The following is a 19,720-nucleotide window of genomic DNA, read 5'->3' as shown; positions in this document are numbered from 1 at the left end:
GGAGAAGTGACATTGACGAGCGCGGTGGTGTTCCAAAAGTTTAACTATTTTTAACTGAGAGCGCAGAGACAACAAACAGCTGACGGTGAGGGTGTCTTTGAGCTGCACCGGTTCGTACAGAAAAGAAACGCTGTTAGTGGACACAGGCCCTAAAAGAGCTCATTTGCTTATAATTTGTTTAATGCATTACGTGTTCTATACTGTTAAATTCAGAGTCAAAGAACTATTTCAAAGTAAAAGGAGAATTTTGTGCTTTTACTTTGAAAAGTCTTGTTGCAGTCTGCAGACGTGCATGTTGTTTGTGGAAGCTGCTGGACTGTTAATGTGCACTGTGCTAAAAGTTTGAAGGTATAACTCACAAATACAGATTTAATTTTAGGATATGAAATAATATTGTTGTAGAATTGATCTGTCGGTTGTTCGATATGTTTGCTCAACAGAAAATTAATGTAACGATGTTAAAAATGAAATCAAGTTTATGAGACAAAAATACCAAAACAGTCTCTGTTTCATCGTCACGGCTGCGACGACTCTCTGATTATTTTGGATTTTATTTGGTAAATTTATTTTATTTGAGCTCAGCTGCACAAAACAAAATCAAACATGTTGTCACCTTTGATCTGGAGCCTCATTCGTCTCTTTTCTGACATTTATTGATTAAATGTGTGATAGAAAAGTTATTGAAAAGAGTAATCTCATAAAAGTTTGAAAAGTCTGAAAACAACAACTCAAAGTAAAGGCTTCGTCACCGTCTTTAACACTGATCTCTCCAGCAGCACACAGTGAGTCTGCTGTGTTTGAATCTCTCCCTACTTACTGTATAATTGCACTTTATTTAAGTGTCTGGATTCAGACAGCACAGAGAGGGACTTTATGCACATGATAAACACAACATCACGTTATCCTCTGTGAGCTCAGAGACACAGACGGGACCGCGCAGACACAAACCTCCAGCTGCTGTCGGAGGCTGAAGGCGTCTCCGCTCAGCATGTCCTTCTCGCGGGCCAGTTTCTCCCTCAGGCTCCTCTCCCTCTGCACCTCCTCCTGCGCCGCACTCAGCTCGCTGTCAAACCTGCACGCATGGTCACACACCTGCTGATTAACACTGTCAACACTCTGACGGAGCTGCAGCTAATGTGAGGAGATCATCGGAGTCAAAGTTTGTGAACGGAGCAGATTACTGAAAATGTGCTGAGGTGGTTTCAGAAAAGATCCTGCACACGAGCTTTTAAACACACACACGCACACACTCAGCAAACACACACACACACACACACACACACACACACACACACACACTTAGCAGCAGAATAAATGAGCTGGAGACTCGGCTGTTCTCTCTGCACAGCGTGATGCTATAAACAATCTGGAGCACAAAACACGTTTTCTCTACAGTTTAGGGAACTCACGTGTATCCACACAAACATGGCTCTGTGTGTGTGTGTGTGTGTGTGTGTGTGTGTGTGTGTGTGTGTTACTGACTTCCTCTGCTTCTTCTCCAGGTCGTGGTTGCGGCTCTGTTGGCCCTCCAGGTGAAGCTTGGTGTCCTGCAGCTCAGACGTCAGCCGTTGGGTTTTCTTCTTCAGCTGCTGGACGTTCCTCTGGGACTCCTCGTTGTCGGCCTGCAGGTCGCTGATCTGCACAAACACACGTGATGAGAAGAGACCTGATGAGAGTCTGCCTGTTAGAGCCAAGTATCTAACATTACTGTAATACTTCCCTGAATAAGTAAACAGTTTGACCTGTCTGTGGTGCTATAGGAAACACAGAGGCTACCAAAGTAACAAGTAATTCAACTTCCAGGTCAAATGAACGTCTGTAATAACATGCAGTATATAAATGACTGCCATGTGCACCGGGTGATAACCAAAGGACACATTTTTCCAGATCGTTTTTAAGACTACAAATGTGATTTATTTCAGTTCCTAAATACTTGACAAGGATTCCACACTGACACAGAGTCATGTAGTGCTCGTATGTCTGACTGGGATATACATATTGAATGGATCGGTGTGTATCAGAGCTCTGTGCAGCGCCTCCCTCACCCTCCTCTCCAGCTGCCGTTTGTTCTGCTGCTCCACCTCCAGCTTGTCGTCGAACTCCTGCTGCAGCCTCTTCTTGGTGAACTCGATCTCCCTGATGGCTCGTTCGTACTTCAGCCTCCACTCTCCTCCTGTCGCAGCGGCACAGTCACAGTTTGACTCATCACATTTTCATTACCTTCGTTTGATGGTGCTGACACTGACACAAACTGAAGTCTCTCTAAAACACAGTATCAATAAATATTCTACAACTTCAGTATTTGTAATAATGATGATTTCATGTTGCAGACACTTTTAATGTTCGGAGTAAAGCATGACTGTTCTGTGGAAGTCTGAGGAGAGATCAGGGAACACTGAGCTGAAGTCTGAAGTCAGACTTTGTTTTAGATGTGACCTCATTTGAATAAAGGTGTGTATATAACCTGTCCTTGTTGTTCAGATGTGAGTTCATACCTCCTTGTTAGTGTTAATAACTCCCGACTTCCTCAAAGACGTTATGGTCGTATTTGAGGAAGAAGGTTTTAAAAAACGATTTTCATTCTCGCTCAATATTTTGATTATTAATAATATATATGTATATATGTGTAAAAGGCCAAGATGACGATCACAAACGTCTTGTTTTGTCCAAAACCCAAAAACATTCTGTTTGCTGTCATAAAGGAGGAAAGGAAACAGGAAGAATATCAACAAAGCTGCAATCACAGAACTTTAACTGTTACTTCAGTCGTCTTCCACGAGTTAGTTTATAGTTTGAGCTCGACACTTAGACCGTTTATTTCTATTAAATACACTCATCTTTTCCTCTGCAGACAATAATGTCCTGATAATTCCTCCCATTTCTGGAAGGCTTTTAATTTGAAAAATCCACAGGGAAAAGTCTTTAAGGTCTAAATGTGCAGTCATTTAGCTCAGGTGTTACCAAAGAGAAAGTTTGACCTGCTTAAGATGCTCAAGGAAAAGTCAGGTGATCATTATGTCATTAGGATTCATCCTCTGGGGACCTTGAATGTCTATCTTATCTTTTTATACAGTCTGTGGTGTCATATCATCGCCTGCGAGAGGAGACGTAACTAACACTAACACTAGTCAGTGAACTCTCCATCAGCGTGAATATCTGCTTCAGACCGACACGAGAAGCTGTTCTTTGGCTTCAATTTGGTACAATGAGAGCAGCTGGAGCACCTTTATAAACAGTCACTGGTTCATCTCATGCTGGTGGAGATGTTTGACTGTGTGTGGCATTACGCTCGTCTGAAGTTGGACCACAGGTTTGACTTAAACCAGCAGCTAGTTTAAACAGTTTAAAGAGTTTAAAGAGTTTAAAGAGTTGATCCATCACTTCAGATTCCCTCACTTGACTGAGAGCTCGGCTCAGACATTAAACTGTTTTGAAGCCTCTTTAATGCTCCAACCTTCGTATAATAAATGTGTAAGTTCACATCTGACATGAAAAGTGTTATTTCCCCTCAGTCAGAGCCACAGCACAAACACGAGCAGCTGTTCAGACCTTTGCAACATGAATGAAGACACTTAGAGCGATCGATGGTACATTCACACGGAGAGCAGGCCACACAAAGACAGCTGGCAGCCTGCCTGCAGGGCGTCTGCAGCCCAATCCTTACTTCATTTTTCCCTTTTAACTGATCCATTTCTAATGTACTTCTTCACATCGGATTTTTCTCGGCTTTTGTCAAAGCATCGATCGAACACCCCCCCTCCTGCAGCTCCTGCACCTCCTCTGAGGAGCTCACGCTGGGCTTTTCTTACTGACAGGGAGTGAGTCAGGACTGCTCTATCGTCTGTGTGGGACCGTGTGTGTTCATACTGGGGCCACAAAAACAAGAACACAAGTTTGATGAAGAGGTTGACAACTTCTCTCCCCTGCGTCTGCTTGGAATAAACTCAGCTGTGTAACTCTGGAACACGTTCGCTCTGTAAAGAGCCGTAAACAGCCGTTACACTGAACCAGACAGCGCCGGCATTCTGCTGCTCCTGTGTGAGTTCAGACAGCATGCCCATTCCCCACCGTACATGTGTGTGACATGTGACATGTGACATGTGACATGTGACATGTGAAACAAAAGCAGCGGTTTCACAAAACATAGTCTTCATGCAGCAGGACTGCCTCCTTATCAATAGCAATGCTCCTTTACTTCATGTTACATCTGATCGATCCTCTGCTCAGAGAGTAACGAGGTCCCGCAGCTGTTTGTTCCTCCACTGCTGGATTAAAGGTGTAAAAATACACCTTCAGTATGGTTCAAACATACCGACCAGGCTGCTCATCATCCCTGCCTCGAACAGTGTTTATTTTGTTCACTCTCATGGGTATTGTCGAGGCTTTAGTTTGCTGTATTTGATAAAGTGATTGAATCATTAATTAGTTCACTGGCAGAAAATAAATCAAATCGTAACATTTGAAGCACAACTGCTGCGTCATCCTTCCCGACAGCGGTCTACAACACTGGCAGAGCTTGGTTTGTCCCCTCCAGGCTACGGTGGCAGAAAAAATGGCAGCTCAACATGGAGACCGTGTGTCAGTTCAGGGGCTGCACCTTCAAAGGACGCGGCCCTCAGAGGATGCTTCATTCGCAGCCTGTGTAGACGCTAAAGCCGAACTGAAACGAGACGGTCTGGTCTGCAGAGGAGTTCCTGTTTGTGTCACCAGCTGTTCCCATCCTTACCCTTGCATCACAAGGTGCTGCTGCTGTTGCCTAGCGACAGGTAGCAGGCTGGCTAACAAGCTATCATAACTTAACCTATTACTTTAAAGATTTTAAATTTTCGTTATGTAACATTTGTATCGCTAGCTTCAATGAATCTCAGGACACGTCGGGCCGTGAAGGATGCACCCGATGGATCCTCCACGGCCCGGATCTGAAGGAGCCTCCTCTGAAACAAGACAGCCTTCGACGCGCCGCTGTGACGCAATCGGCCTTACAATCCGTCCTTGGAAGGAGAGAAGAGGCTCTGCTCCCTCTGTAGATATTAAAGTCTCATACTCAGGCACTCTTGTTTTTAGAGGATTTCTCATGTAGCGATAAAGATTACACTCCTTTATGGACAGTTTTAAGGCAGGGTTAGGGTTAGGGTTAGTTTTGCAAAGAGGGTGAATTAGAGGATTAACAGCTTTTATCTATTTTATATCAAGGTAAACACGAGTGTTGGACTGTTGGTCAGAGAAAAGAAGTCGTCTCATCTCTTAAAAACATCATTTTGAGCAACACGAGCTGCTGAATACAACAAAGCAAACGTTCCTGATGTGTCTGCAGAATTAACAGGATGATTATTAGTCACTGCAGCTCTTCTGTGTGAACACCTGTTTACTACAGTTTACTGTACGCAGGATTAAGTCCTTCCTCCTCCACAGATGTGACAGAACTGACAGATGTGTCACTCCCACACTGTCCTGAGAAGACGTTTTATCAGTCACAAACCTGCGTGGGAGTCCGGCAGCTTCAGCACTTAATAAGAGACATTTTAAAGCAGCATAACAGATGTACAAAGTCTCAGCAGATTGTTTATACATCCGTGTGTGTGGGAGTGTGTGTGTGGGAGTGTATCTGACCTGTGTCGTCATCGTCCATCTCTCCGTTGAGTTCAGACGCCCTGATGAGTCGAGCCTCCATCACCTCCATCTCCATGGACTCCATCTGTTTATTCATGCTGTCAAACTTGCCCTGACGGACGGATGAGAGACAGGAAGCAGTTTATATAACGACTGCGTTTTAATGAGACACCAAAGAGAGACACAGGACCTGATTAAGTCTCTGCAACCCAACGAGGAAAGTTTGTGTTGATGCTGATGTGATGTGTGTTAAAGCATCTCTGTGTGGCGTGATTCACATTTAAATACCTCGTTAAGGGCAGTGATTCTGTTTTAACTTCCAGTTGGACGGTTAAATAATCTTTGTAATGTCAGAAATAAATCAGCCAGGTCAGAGTCGGACGTTACTTCATGTTCCTCTGAGATTTAGTTGTGCTTCTTCAGCAGAGTTTCATTACAACACACTGTGAAAACATGAGGCTGCTTCAACAGAAGCAAACTACAACTATTGTACAAACTAAGAGAGGAGCCTTCCCTTTGCACTAATGCACAACTATCCCAGTTATCCCCATCCCTACTTTCTCACTGCTCCTAATGACCGTATTCACGCGGCGGCCATTTTCCTCTGACATCACGCTCAGGGCTGGAAGCTCAAACGCTCTGTTGTTCCAGGTGGTCAGTCTGCAGTCAGCGGCTGATCAGACAATAAACACTGAAAACCTGGAGGGAAGTGTGGTCGTACTTCAAGATAAAACAAGGACAACCTGTTAGCTACCGTCAGACAACAGCTAACGTTAGCATCCAGCCACTAGATAATATTACAGTTAGCTAGGAAGTGGCTGAAAGCTAATATTAGCATGTTGTAGTTTTACACAATACAATGGGAAAGGCTTAGACTCCCAGCTAAAATAATTAGCTTGGAACAAATAACTAGCTAACATGCTGTAGGAAGTGCTTGAATGCTAGCATTAGCTTTTGTGGAAAGGTAGCTGAAGAACGATCAAATTAAAGTTGTTTAACTTTGAAATACGTCCAGATTTTCACTATTTGCACATGAATCTATAAAGAAGTGGTGCAATAATACAGATTGTATCTTAACCTTCATTTATGTGACGTACAACGTGGAATAAAGCAGCACCACATGATAACAGCATTTCAGCTTCCCGCCCTGAGCATGATGTCAGAGAACAACACCAAGTCAAAAGTTTGTGTCTGACCGCATCAGGTCAGCGTGCGCTGTTGTGTTACAAGGACTGTCCTTATGAGGCCGATGACAACGTGTCTGAAAGCAGGTGGTGAGGCCAGCAGACGAGCAGCGGAGGAGCAGCCCCGCCTACTCCCCGAACAAAGTATCCAGAGCCGTATAGACAGAGAGTCGCGTCAGTGGAGGTCCAACATGCTCCATGATCCGCCATTGTGATGTCACAACTCTCTCTCTCTACGGCTGTAACAGTACCGTCAGTCAGTCAGTCAGTCAGTCAGTCAGTCAGTCAGTCAGTCAGCCAGTCAGTCCGTCAGTCAGTCAGTCAGTCAGTCAGCCAGTCAGTCAGTCAGTCAGCCAGTCAGTCCGTCAGTCAGTCAGCCAGTCAGCCAGCCATTCAGTCAGTCAGTCAGTCAGTCAGTCAGCCAGTCAGTCCGTCAGTCAGTCAGCCAGTCAGTCAGCCAGTCAGCCAGCCATTCAGTCAGTCAGTCAGTCAGCCAGCCAGTCAGTCAGTCATTCAGTCAGTCAGTCAGTCAGCCAGTCAGTCAGTCATTCAGTCAGTCAGTCAGTCAGTCAGTCAGTCAGTCAGTCAGTCACATACAGACCCGTGTGTCGGGCTGACCCCGGCCGCCGTGTGAGTATGCTGAATGAAAGTTAACAAGTGTTGGTGGTTAAAGCTCCGGTGGTTTCTTCCTCTAAGTATCTCCTTACAGCGATCAGATCAGCTGGGTCCGCTCTGCAGTATTTAGCATGATTGGATGCTAATTGCTTAATCGTAGCCTGCAGTGCACCTGTGAGGAAGCACCTGCATGTCTCCATTCTCTCCATTTATTCAGGTTCTTCGTTTGTCCTGCTTCGATACCTTAAATAACAATTGTTTTGATATTTCCTTAAAAACTAAAATTAATTTGTTTAATAAATCACATTTCTTATTGATCACTTTGTTACCAAAAGAACAACATAATTATAACTCCAATAACTGCTGTAACACACACGTCCTTTCCAAACATGACACATGGACTGTTTCGATCTTAGTGCCAGTTGTCGCTTTCACCTCTCGTGTTTTTGGACTTCTTGTTACTTTCTGAAGGATTTTGAGACTTTTATTTTGAAACTTAACGCTACACTTCCTGTTTAAACTAATCTAACTATGTCAAAGAGTCTGCTCCACTCCAGTGCAACATCCAACATGCACTGAATGTTTCCTTCTGTGTGAAAACCCACATTGCCCCCTTGTGCCTCTCTTACACACACCAGAGAAAAATAGATCCATCCCACATTTCTGTTAGACAGAGCATTTATAGACCCCCCCCCCCCCCCCCCCCCCTCTGCTATCTGAGCTGTCTGTGGAAAAATGTGTCCCCAACACACACCACAAAAACACGGTAAAAAAACATGTCACAAATGTCAGATAGAGGAGTAAGTGGATGGAGGGAGCAGAGGGAGGGCAGCTGGAGAAACAGCCTGACAATATGATTTCACTATTACAGTTAGAACTGTGTATGTATGTGTGTGTGTGAGTGTGTGTGTGTGTTTGTGTGTGAGAGTGTGTGAGTGTGTGTGTATGTGTGTGTGTGTGTGTTTGTGTGTGAGAGTGTGTGTGTGTGTGTGTGAGTGTGTGTGTGTGTGAGTGTGTGTGACAGAGGCAGAGGGAGGCCTGTAAACACACTGTGTCCATGTATGAATGACGGCACATTCAGCATCACTGCAGGTGACAGCGCAGTGATGGAGGAGGAGGACAGAGCCTACAGTCCTCTGCAGGCGGAGCTAGAAGAGACACAAACTGCAGCCTGTCTGTGAGAAGAGGACGGAGACGCTTTGTTTATGTTACGGACGTGTGTTTATGTTATTTTGTATATTTTAAATCTGTGACACAAAATCAAAACAGAAGTCCTTTGTTTATAAACTCCTCATTTGATCAACTGACAATTTAGAGATGACGTAAATATGAAGGGCCTCTGTCCACTAACGGCACTTTGTGCTTACTGTTGCTAGGTGACGGACTTCCGCTTCCCTCAGTGGTGACCGTTAAGTCTGATATAATTATATCAATATATATATTTGATTCATTGAGGATTGACTGAAGGATTAGCTTCTCCTCTGCCATTGTTGCTGACAAAGTTGACATCAGAAGTCCCGCCCCTTCTTGATTTTGATTGGTCGGTGAGGGAGAAGTGACACTGACGTGTGCGGCGGTGTTACAAAAGTTGAACTAAATAGGCGCCGCCAGCACAAAATCCACTGTCAGTGGACACAGGCTCTGATGAAAGTCAACAGAATCGGAGAAACGTTGAAGCATTTATGAGATTTAATGAGATGACATAATACCGGCAATGCTGCTGCAGGGTTTGTAAGAACCATTCTGTGACTGTGAACCTGATTTGGAGGGAAAAAGTCCTCATTTTAAATGAGGACTTAAAAGGAAGAAACATTAAACTGTGGCCTCCTTAAAGAGAAAAGAAGTTTTGATTTCACTCAGAAAGAGACAGAAAGAAGACGCGTCTCTGAAGAACTTCAGTGGAAGAAAATCTACTGAAACATTTCTGACTTAAGGTGGAACAAAACAAAGTGTTTGTCTTTCTGCTACAACCAAAACCTCCAGCGCTCGCTCTCTGCGTTAGTGAACAAATGAAGGCCACACACCTGCACAGCAGTGTTTGTTGTTACAGGTGAAAAACTCATTTAGACAGAGATGCTTTACAGCGCAGCAGGCCGAGTCCTCCTGCTGACTCACAGCACAGCTGATGCTGAGCAACACACACCTGCAGAGCGGGGACCGCTTCATCTGATACAGGGGAATACACTGGATTGGATGCGCGCGTGTGTGTATGTGTGTGTGTGCGTGCGTGCGTGCGTGCGTGCGTGTGCGTGTGTGTGTGTGTGTGTGAGTGAACAAGTTTATTTGTTACAATACAGAACTGTAATGTGATTACCGTTCCATACAGACTCTGTTATAGGATTTGTTTTCACCTTTGCTTCCCTTTAATGGACAGATTATTTCACTGTTTCTCTCACTGATCTCTCTGAGGTAAGTTTACAAGTGTGTGTGTGTGTGTGTGTGTGTGTGTGTGTGTGTGTGTGTGTGATGCTGTGTGCCTCTGAGACCTTTTTGAACTGTGCATTGGGATTATTTAACAATAACTACCACTTTAATGTCTTGAAAACGGCCATAATTTAACATGAGAGCCTTTCAAAGCTTAATCAGAATATAAATATAACCGATTCCACGTCTTTAGCGCTCCCTCTGAAACATCACCAGACGTCCCTCAGGAGCTCAGACAGGCCCGCTCTTCAATGACTCAGCTCCTGTGCTCATGTTATGTTTCTATATGAACTTAAACCCATGAGGTCTGATCTTTGAACTGCACTGGGCAGTCGGAGGACGCGGCTGCTCTGCAGAGATCTGTACAAGCTCACTGCTGAGGGGCGGACTGGACTATAAACTGTTATCATCTCCATTTAGCATTTAAATCAGATACTTTAGTATTAATTGTGTTAAAGACAAGTCTGCTGGTTGTTGGTGTGTGTGTGTGTGTGTGTGTGTGTGTGTGTGTGTGTGTGTGTGTATGTGTGTGTGGGTCTGTACCTGCAGGTCCTTCATGTCCTTCTCCAGGCGGAGTCTCTCGGAGGTTTCAGTCTCCAGCAGCTGGGAGGCCGACTCCCCGGTGTTTCTCTCATCAGCCAGCTCTGAGGACAGCTCTGTGATCTGATGCACACACACACGTACACACACACACACACACACACACACACACAGCATGTTTATAGTGTTGCATGATTTATCAAACATTCATATAAAACGTCTTCACAGGGGACCATCAGGTGGATAACGACATGAGAACAAAGATATTTAACAAAATAAAAGGTCTTGTCTCCCGCATTTTAAAAGAAGCTTTTATTTTGGAGGAGTTGATTTTATTGTCCAGCAGCGAAGGCGCTGACGAACTTTGTGTGCAGTTTCCTGTTGACTTGTGAGGCTGTTATTCCTGATGTGTTTTCTCATTAGCACTGCTGCATAATTCAGACACATATTTTAAAACACATTATAAAGCAATAAGCAGCTTTAAACTTTAAAATGTTGTTTATCTAAGCTACTAAAAAATAAAGGTGTCATAACATCTGAGTTTCTTCTGTAGTTTGTTTCGATGGAGCCGTTGATGACGTGTTCGACCTGCTGATTAGTGTGAATGTGAGCTGTAAGCACTGACACTGATTCATTTTGATCTTAACTGATCAATTTATACTTTATTGGTCTTCATGTCTTTAGTTTTATATCCTTGATTTTGTTGCTGATTTCAGTGTACATGAAAGATGTACTTAAAGTACGCCTTAATGCCCTTTCAGCTTTAATGCCACTGATTTAAATGTCCCTGAATATATGTGTTTAGAGCCTTTTGATTGGACATCCATCCTGAGTGTTCGTCCGTACTGGCCTAAAACTCAACAGCTTACACAGAGGCGGTGCAGACCGCTGCACAGAGTCAAGTGAGAGCATATTCACTGTGTCAGAGGTCAAGAGCACGTCTGATTTCTAGAGGCTGCATCAGACCACAAAAACTCTTTTAACCAAAACTCTAAAATGTATTTAGTGAGAAATGGACATTTCTCTGGACTCGGTGTCGCCACAGTCTGCAGAACAACCAGAGGAGCAGAACCTGAAACAGAACCTGACTCTTTGTTTGGACCTGTACTTCCTGTTTTCCACGAAGCGAAGGACATGAAGGACGTCTCAATTCTGTGGTTTGTGTTCGGACGAGCACGCAGGCTGCTCAGAGGACACGGAGGTGTTTCTTCTTCTTCTGCAGAAACGTTTGATCGAAGCGACACGCCTCTTTATTGGACATCCAGGACGCTGCAGCTAATCTCTGCTCTGATGTCACCTCCACACGGCTTAATCCCACAGCCAGGTTTAGACTTTACTTGTCTTGGTGCGTGTGAATTCTTTCATCTCATGTGTCTGACTTTCTGAGGAAGTATTTAGACGTTTTTAAGGACAGTCGGTCGACGTGTGTCCGTGTGAGCCTGTGTGTTTACCCGGCTCTCCAGTCGGTCGCTGTTGAGCCTCAGCTCGTTCCTCTCCTTCTCCACCTTCTCCAGCTTCTGCTTCAGCTGCTGGATCTCCTCCTGAGAGGGAGGAACACAGGAGAGGATCATGTGTGTGAGGATTCAGCAGAAGGAGTGGATTCATCAGCATATAAACAAATAATCCCCAAAACTGTGATGTGATCTCTGCTTAATAGTAGAGCTATAAATGCTTTCCTTGTGCATCGTTTCATCAGGCAGACGTGACGCTACTGAAAGATTAGGTTTGTTACCAAAGAAATATTCAGTGAGGAAATGTTGACAGAAGTTCGAGCTGCTTCAAGCAAAGTTTGGAGTTAAAAGGGTCTAAATCTCAAGAAGAAAATTAGAATTAATTTCTGGGTAAACGTTTGATTTTTCGTGGATATTTTGATGTGAATTTGGTCACATTTAAAGAGACATTTCTACAGAAAGCAAAAGGTAATAAGTCTCACATCATTCCTGTAGATATGCAGCAGTTTGTGTGTGTGTGTGTGTGTGTGTGTGTGTGTGTGTGTGTATTAATGTGCGTGTGGACTCACGTCCTTGCCGCGGATCTGCTCCTCTGTGAGCTGCACCTCGATCAGAGGTCTGACGGTGGTGAAGAGCTTCCACCAGGGCCAGCCTTTGACTCCGCGGTTCTTCTTTATGTTCTTCTGGATGCAGCGGATGGCCAGATCCTGGATCTGTCACACACACACACACACACACACACACACACACACACACACACACACACACACACACACACACACACACACACACACACACACACACACACACACACACACACACAGAGGAAGAACACAATGATTAGTGTGAGAGAAAATATAACATTTTTCCACTGCTCCCAGAGATGTTTAGGAAGGTTTCACCATAAGCTGATTGTCATAGATGTTGTGTCCCCTCAGCATGACATCAGCACATCTGTGCCAGAACATCCTAGTTTGATCATTCAGAGGATAAAGTGTCTGGTAGTTTGTTTAACACATAAACGTAAAATCACTCTCTTCAAAACCACCAGACTCCATTGACAAAAACAGTGATTTTGCTGTGCAGTACACAGGAGTTGTTGGTCTTCTGCGTCCTTGATGGGTTCGTTTGTCTGTAATATTGACTGATGTTCATGTTTTAAAAGTCCGTTACGACCAAAACAAATATTTGTCTCACACACAAAAAAACATCAAATGGAGGCAGCTGAAGACCAGCACCCTGCATGTTCTGCAAGGTTAAATCAGTGTTTTTCTGAATGGAGTCTGGTGTGTGTGCAGAGAGCGATGTAACGTCTGTGTGTGGTTAAAACAATCATCTTCCTCTGTAACAAAAAGGTCTATCTCTGTAGGGATCCTTTCTGTCATGTTGTCACACACTTAGAAGAACAATCTGAGCCTGTCAGTGGAAACAACAAGAACTTTTAGTGGACGACCTTTGACCAGGTGCAAGCTCAGACCACAAAACATGGAAGAAATAACAGTGTCCAGGTTTAAAACTTCAAATTCTGCTGAACATTTTATTCCCACTTCTACTTTGATTCAGACTCAACACCGCTGCTATCTGACAAACCAAAGCAACACTCTTCTCAGGATACGAGATGCTTAATAACACCTTCACAGAGGATTATTCCACCTCGCATGTTTACATGCGTATGGTCTGACTGATGGCTGCATCTCACACAGATTGCTCACTATTAACGCACAAATTGAACCATCAAAGTCACATCAATGAAATCTTCACTAAATGCAGGTGATCTAAAGAGTCATTCATAAAACAGGTGGGAGGAACGACATGCAGGTCCGTCTCCAAACATGCTGCACGTGATCTGTGACTTTTTACACTCCTGATTGAGACACCTGACAGCCTCACCACTTAGACGCTTTAAAAGCTGGTGGAGGCGACTGAGGGCAGGAGGGAGCCGTGTGGCGGGATGAAAGCAAAGACGTGCAGGTTGACCCGGCCCGCTTCCCTCTAATGAACGCTCTTACACACTTCACGTCTGGTTCCCACACTCCTCCTGACCTGCACGAGGAAACACTCGGCGCTTCCACTCGATCCTTCTGAGGCAGCTTCTGTCCACTCTATAAGTGCAGCACCTTCTCTACAGACTGTGTCCTTTGTCCTTTAAAAGTTCACCTATAGAGCCGTGCCACTCAGGTAATAGGAGCTTGTGTTTACATACGCAGCAGTAACATGGTGAGTGTAAATGTGTGTGTGCATGCAGCAGGTCAGCGCTCTGATTCTTCCCTCCCCTCCGCCCGTACAGGTGTAGAGAGTTTGACACCGTGCTCAGTTAGAGCTGCTCAGGCTCCATGTTCACCTCTCATTCACGCCTTCTACATAACAGCGACATAAAGATCAGGTATGACGCAGCACAAGTAAACTGTGGTGACAAGTTTGCATCTCCCGCTGCCCTCTACCTGTCCTTCACACCTGGCTCCATGCAGGCAGCTACAAAGGCCCTGATTTACACACACACCTGCAAACAGAGTCCTCCTGAGCCCACCTGCTCCCTGTCGGGGGGTGGAGGTGGGTCGGGGTGGTTCTGTCTTTAGGCAACTATTTAATTAGGCTCGGTGTTGGTTGTCTGGCGGAGGAGTCCCCCGCGCTGCTCCTCTCTCAGCTGTTCCCCGTGAAAGTCAAAGAGAGCGAGCGAGCAGAGGCAGACTGCACGGCTTCAAAGCGGATCTCTTCTGTTTGTCTCTCCCCCACCCGGTGAGCCTCTCTCTCTCTGTTTCTTCCTCTCTCATCCTCTTCCTCCCTCTCACTTGTTTCCCTGAGCGCTTTGAACGCTGCTCCCCCCGGCAGGCAGGTGGGGGAGGAGCTGGAGGGAAACGGGGGGACGTTCCCAAGAGCAGGAAACAGACTGGATGGAACAAACGGGCTGATTTTGTGTTGTGTCGATAGAAAGAGGAGCGGAGCGAAGAACCGGTCTGAGGAGGAAGTCCTGGTTCAGTTTGTGGTCAGTTTAAAATCAGCTTCAGGAGTTTTAGTGAGCCGCTCTTACAGATCCTGAACATTAAGAACGTGGCAGACTGCGTGCAGAGTTTAACAGAACAAACTCACATCAGGCTCCTTCCTTTGAGTGTGAGTGGGAGAGAAAACGAGCTCAGTGAATGCAGATGCAGGAGATTGTTCTGTTCTTATGTGGCTGAAATCAAAAGTTATCATTTCTATTATTTCCATGAAATCAAACACGCTTTTGATTCGATTTATCCCCACACTGTTTAGGCCTTTAGCATGAGCTGTTCTCTGTTGTTACAAAGCTTCATCTCTCTGAGCTAAATGTTCTCTCTTCTGCTGCTGCTTCACAATAAAGCACAAAACCGGGACATATAGGATGGCTTTTATTGTGAAGGTTTGTTAAATCATTAATCCTTCTCATTTCTCATCAGGGGTCAGTTTAGCTGTCGCAGGGAGTGATGGGAAAAGAGAAGCCACAGTGGTCTGTTGGATGAGGAGCTGCAGGCTGCATGCGGCTAACTCTGCAAGCTAACAGCTCATTCTACTGTTTCCTGCTGTCGTGTTGGAAAGCCGCTCGGTCCGTGTGCACAATGAAAACAGTCACAGTCGCATCATTGTGCACAGAGCTGCAGGAGCAACAGCATGGCAGCTGTAAACTGTACAGACGGAGTCTCACAGTGATGCTTCAGTGTTCAGCATCAGTTTCTCACCTGGAGCTGAATCAGCTGCAGAAAACTTCCAGCTGCTACAAACACCATGTTTTCCACTGATGTCTGAGCTGAGGTTAAATGATGCAGTTTAAATGACGGGGTTGTGATTGACAGGTTAAAGGAGTTTGTTTGTTATCGTATCAGGTGACGTGAGCCTCGCTCTCGGTCTCAACACAACGTTTATCGTTTATTTGCACGTTCTGTTGAGCATCATGTTTGTTGTTCTTCAGGATGCTGTATAATTTCACGTGTATGCAGGTCTCAATGAAAATAAAGTCACACATTTGCTTCTCCAGGATGGGATGTTTATGCACACAGGCAAGGGTGTGTCCAAACTTCTGTTTGTCATCCTCAGAAAAGAGACGGTTACGTGTCACTTTAAGACTTCATCTCTTTCACATTCACGTTTCATCACAAGGAGAGCAGGAAGTGAGAATGCACTAAACCTTGATTAGAAAGTAACTTGATGCAGAGGTGCATCAGGAAAACCACAAGCTGAGTCTGAGACTCGTCCAGAATCTGTACAAAATGCACATTAGCATCTCGTTGCTTATAATGGACCTAATTCCAAACTGCATCAATTAGATGAGATTACTTTTTACCCCGAGAGACGAGGCTCAAGGCGAGTCCCTCAGCGGAGGCAGACAAGTGAAACCTAAATGTCCTTGAAGAGTAATCTTAGTAGGCAGGCCGGAGCCCAGCCAGGAAGAGAGAAATAAAGTGAGCTGGTAATGAGAGGAGGAGGACGGGGATCCAAAGCTTAATCTCTACACATCCACACACACACACACACACACACACACACCAAGACACATAAACACACACGCACGCACTGTGCACCAAATGAAAAGTGTGTTCAAATTAGAAAACTTCCACAAACAGCATCAAAACTTCAGTGAAGGAACACAAAGAAAGGCAACAGATCCCCGCTGGCTCCTCCAAGAGTCAGACACAAATACAGACACTGTGTTCACCAACCACACACACACACCCACCCACCCACCCACCCACACCCACACCCACACCCACACACACACACACACACACACACACACCAGGCCAACAGTGTGCAAAGAGAATGGCAAAGACAAAATCCTCGACAAGGGCAACTTGTGAAGCATCCAAAGAGCTCATTTGGCTCATTTGGCTTCAGAGTAAAAGCTTCTCTTTGGGTTTGAACTGCTCTCATTTCACTGTGAAGCAGCCAATAAAGCTTAAAGTTATTCAGAACTCACATTAACAGAGGATGAAAAGTGATCCTTTACTTTACGTGCGACAGTCTCACCTTCCTCTTCTTGAAGGCCTGTCGGGCCAGGTATCCCCTGCAGGCGGCCTGGAACAGAGAGATGTTCCTCCGGGTCTGAACGTCGCGCTGCTCCTCCAGCCTGGAGAGAGTCCCCGCTCTGAAGAACACCTGCAGGAGGACAGCCAAAGGTAAGACAAGGAGTCGCACAGTACTTTACTTAAAGGTAAAGGTAAGTAAGGTAAGTACAAAATGTGTTCATCCTGCAGCAGTGAAACAGGCTGTAATGGCTGCAACATAATCCTTGAAGGGTCAAAGGTCGTCCACTAAAAGTTCTTGTTGTTTCCACTGACAGGCTCAGATTGTTATTCTAAGTGTGTGACAACATGACAGAAAGGATCCCTACAGAGATAGACCTTTTTGTTACAGAGGAAGATGATTGTTTTAACCACAGACAGACGTTAGATCGCTCTCTGCACACACACCAGACTCCATTCAGAAAAACACTGATTTTAGCTCACAGGACACAGGAGCTGCTGCTCTGCTGCTGCCTCCACTGGTTAGTTGTTTTGAGTTATTGTTTTTTTTCTGTGTTTGAAATGGTTAGTTCAGAACCACTAAAATATTTCTGTAGCATTATTTTGATTATCAAACTGAGGCAGTGGTAGAACAGCAACTCCTGTGTTCTTAGAGGTAAAATGATGTTTTTGTGAATGGAGTCTGGTGGCTTTGAAAAAGCATCTTCCTCTTTTAAAAAAGGTCTAAAGCATCATTTTTATTTATTTTTATTTCATTTTTATTTATTCAGCATTAATAGCTCTCCCCTTTAAAAAGAACCACAGACGTTATGTAAACATTACTAATAAATACATTTGGGGATAAACCATCTGAACAGGTGTCGGCTGAAGCTAAGGCTTGGCACAAAAAAAATCTATGACCCTGTAATTTAAAAACTCTTGCATGAAAGGATGAAAGCTCGGTGCTGTTCACTGCTTCTGTTCTGACTTGATTTCTTCCCCGTGCAGGACGACTATCGCAGTGATGTTCCAGCTCTGATCATTATATTCTCGCCCAGAAAGATTCCTCTGACTTTTATCTCCTTTCTGGTGATTTGGGCATCAACAGTGCTTCCTCCTGAATGCCAATGAGCACACAATTTCATTTTCAACTATAAAGACTCACACCGGGCTGACACTGGACCCCTGTGAGAGCCCACACCATAAAGCCTCCAACTCCTCCTGGATCATTTGTGTCTGAGGAGGGACATCGCTCTGTTCCTCGGCCTGAAATAGCTGGCAGCTCTCTGAGCAGATTCATTAAGGCGCGTTTGAGCAACGCTTTGTCCTTCAGAGGAAAGGACTGTTTCTGATGTAATTTCAAAATTGGCAGAGAAAAGGAGAAACTGTGGCCAGGAGGATCGATTGTTGTTCGGACGTCGTGTTCGACTTGTCACTTAAAGCAATAAATATTTATCCAGTCTGACAAGTTGTTTTTGACCCTGACTGATTTATATTTAAGTTTTCGCATAAATGATGAAGAAATCCTGGACGGACTTTTTAGTATGAGACGTTAGAGATGGTGAGATATTGTTCAGTCTGATCAGCTTTGAGCTTTTCGTCAAAGTGAAATCATCACGTGGAGCCACCGAAGGATTCGACTTGTTGTCCAAGACGAGAGGACTTCCCCGGATGATTAAAAGAACTGGGCAGCACCGAGTTTCACAGATTATTAACCTCTCGAGCTGGTACTGAATGTTTGTTAACTTGTTCTACGATCAAACTCCTGCTAGAAATCTAAATGTGGCTCTTTTTAATTTGCAGTTTATGTTCTTGCAGACTTGTTTGTATCGAGACATTTAACATTTGTTATGTGTTTGTTAGTTTATTTATTTCTGAAATGCATTTTGCACAAAGAAACTCTGTCCTGCAAATATGATTAAAACTTCTCCTCTTATTAATCGTCCACTAAAATCTGACAGAGAAGAAGCTTTCAGGATGAAAGCAGCTCGTTTGGCCGTTTAGAACATTTCAAGACTCTGTTGGCACGGCTGATCACTTTTTGATTGGCGTCTGTCTGACCCCGCCCACTGCAGTCAGTCTGAGTCAGAATCGGAGGACAAAGCAGACGCATCTGAAAATCCTTCATTTCAACTGCTCACTGAATGTTTAGTTTAAAATCTCATAGTTAGCAGCTAGCATACACATGCTACGCTAGCTGAGATGCTCCTATTTGTTCTCAAAGCTCTGAATGCTATGCTAAATGTTAGCTCTGTATGTTAGCTAGTCGTACATTATTACAGAGCTTAGCTTCCTCCACCGATGCTCGACACCCATCACCAGAGAGTTTACAGAAACGTCACCGACATTCATCTGAATTTGGATTTTAAATACATTTGCAATATGTTTTAAATGCTTCCTGTTGTGCTGTGTGTGTGTTTAGGTTTGCAGAGGCTTTCAGGTAAAGGTGAGGTATCCTAATGTTGTTTGGCTTCAGTACAGAAACTCTCACTGGCACATTTAACGGTTCAAATGATAGCCAGCCTCAGTATTGTGTTATAAAGATGTCCTTCTGCATCCGACCACATGAACTCAACCTCCATGATGAATCCTCCTCCAGAGAGAGATGCTGCCGAGGGCCGATGATGTCGGACCAGCCTGGGAGGAGATCACACATCTGGCTAACATGAGCTGCTGAGCTGCGTGGAGAGCCGTTTGTCAGGGCGGGGACGGTTTAATGATCCCAGGCAGAGATCCACGTACAGGCTGCCACGTACAGGCTGCCACGTACAGGCTGCCAGCCAGGCACCGGGCACAGAGAGGTGGAGAAGACGCTGCCACCTCCATGGCCTCTCTACAGGTGACACTTTTACTTTGGATTATTATTCCAACAACCAAACTAAGTCGCACTGAGTTGTGTGAGATCTTATTTATGTTGTAGCTGACACCTTCTCTGTAGCGT

General features: G+C 44.7%; 1 protein-coding gene across 1 annotated transcript in view; it reads right to left on the bottom strand.

Moving 5' to 3' along the window:
* The window catches only part of myo18ab (myosin XVIIIA b), a 118,146-nt gene that overhangs the window by 33,186 nt on the left and 65,240 nt on the right, over positions 1-19,720 (bottom strand). The window contains exons 22-29 of the mRNA XM_069676677.1: positions 16,805-16,933; positions 12,394-12,537; positions 11,825-11,914; positions 10,377-10,496; positions 5,611-5,722; positions 2,046-2,173; positions 1,483-1,637; positions 949-1,072 (exon numbers count right to left, since the gene is read on the bottom strand). Of these exons, the coding sequence (XP_069532778.1) occupies positions 949-1,072; positions 1,483-1,637; positions 2,046-2,173; positions 5,611-5,722; positions 10,377-10,496; positions 11,825-11,914; positions 12,394-12,537; positions 16,805-16,933 (1,002 nt within the window). The remainder of the gene's footprint in view (positions 1-948; positions 1,073-1,482; positions 1,638-2,045; positions 2,174-5,610; positions 5,723-10,376; positions 10,497-11,824; positions 11,915-12,393; positions 12,538-16,804; positions 16,934-19,720) is intronic.

The sequence above is a fragment of the Semicossyphus pulcher genome, unplaced genomic scaffold (assembly GCF_022749685.1).
Source record: "Semicossyphus pulcher isolate SPU_LCO1_2020_fin unplaced genomic scaffold, fSemPul1.0.p SCAF_26, whole genome shotgun sequence".
NCBI lineage: Eukaryota > Metazoa > Chordata > Actinopteri > Labriformes > Labridae > Semicossyphus > Semicossyphus pulcher.
The sequence above is the reverse complement of the archived record's forward strand: the minus strand, read 5'-3'. Positions and strand labels throughout refer to the sequence as shown.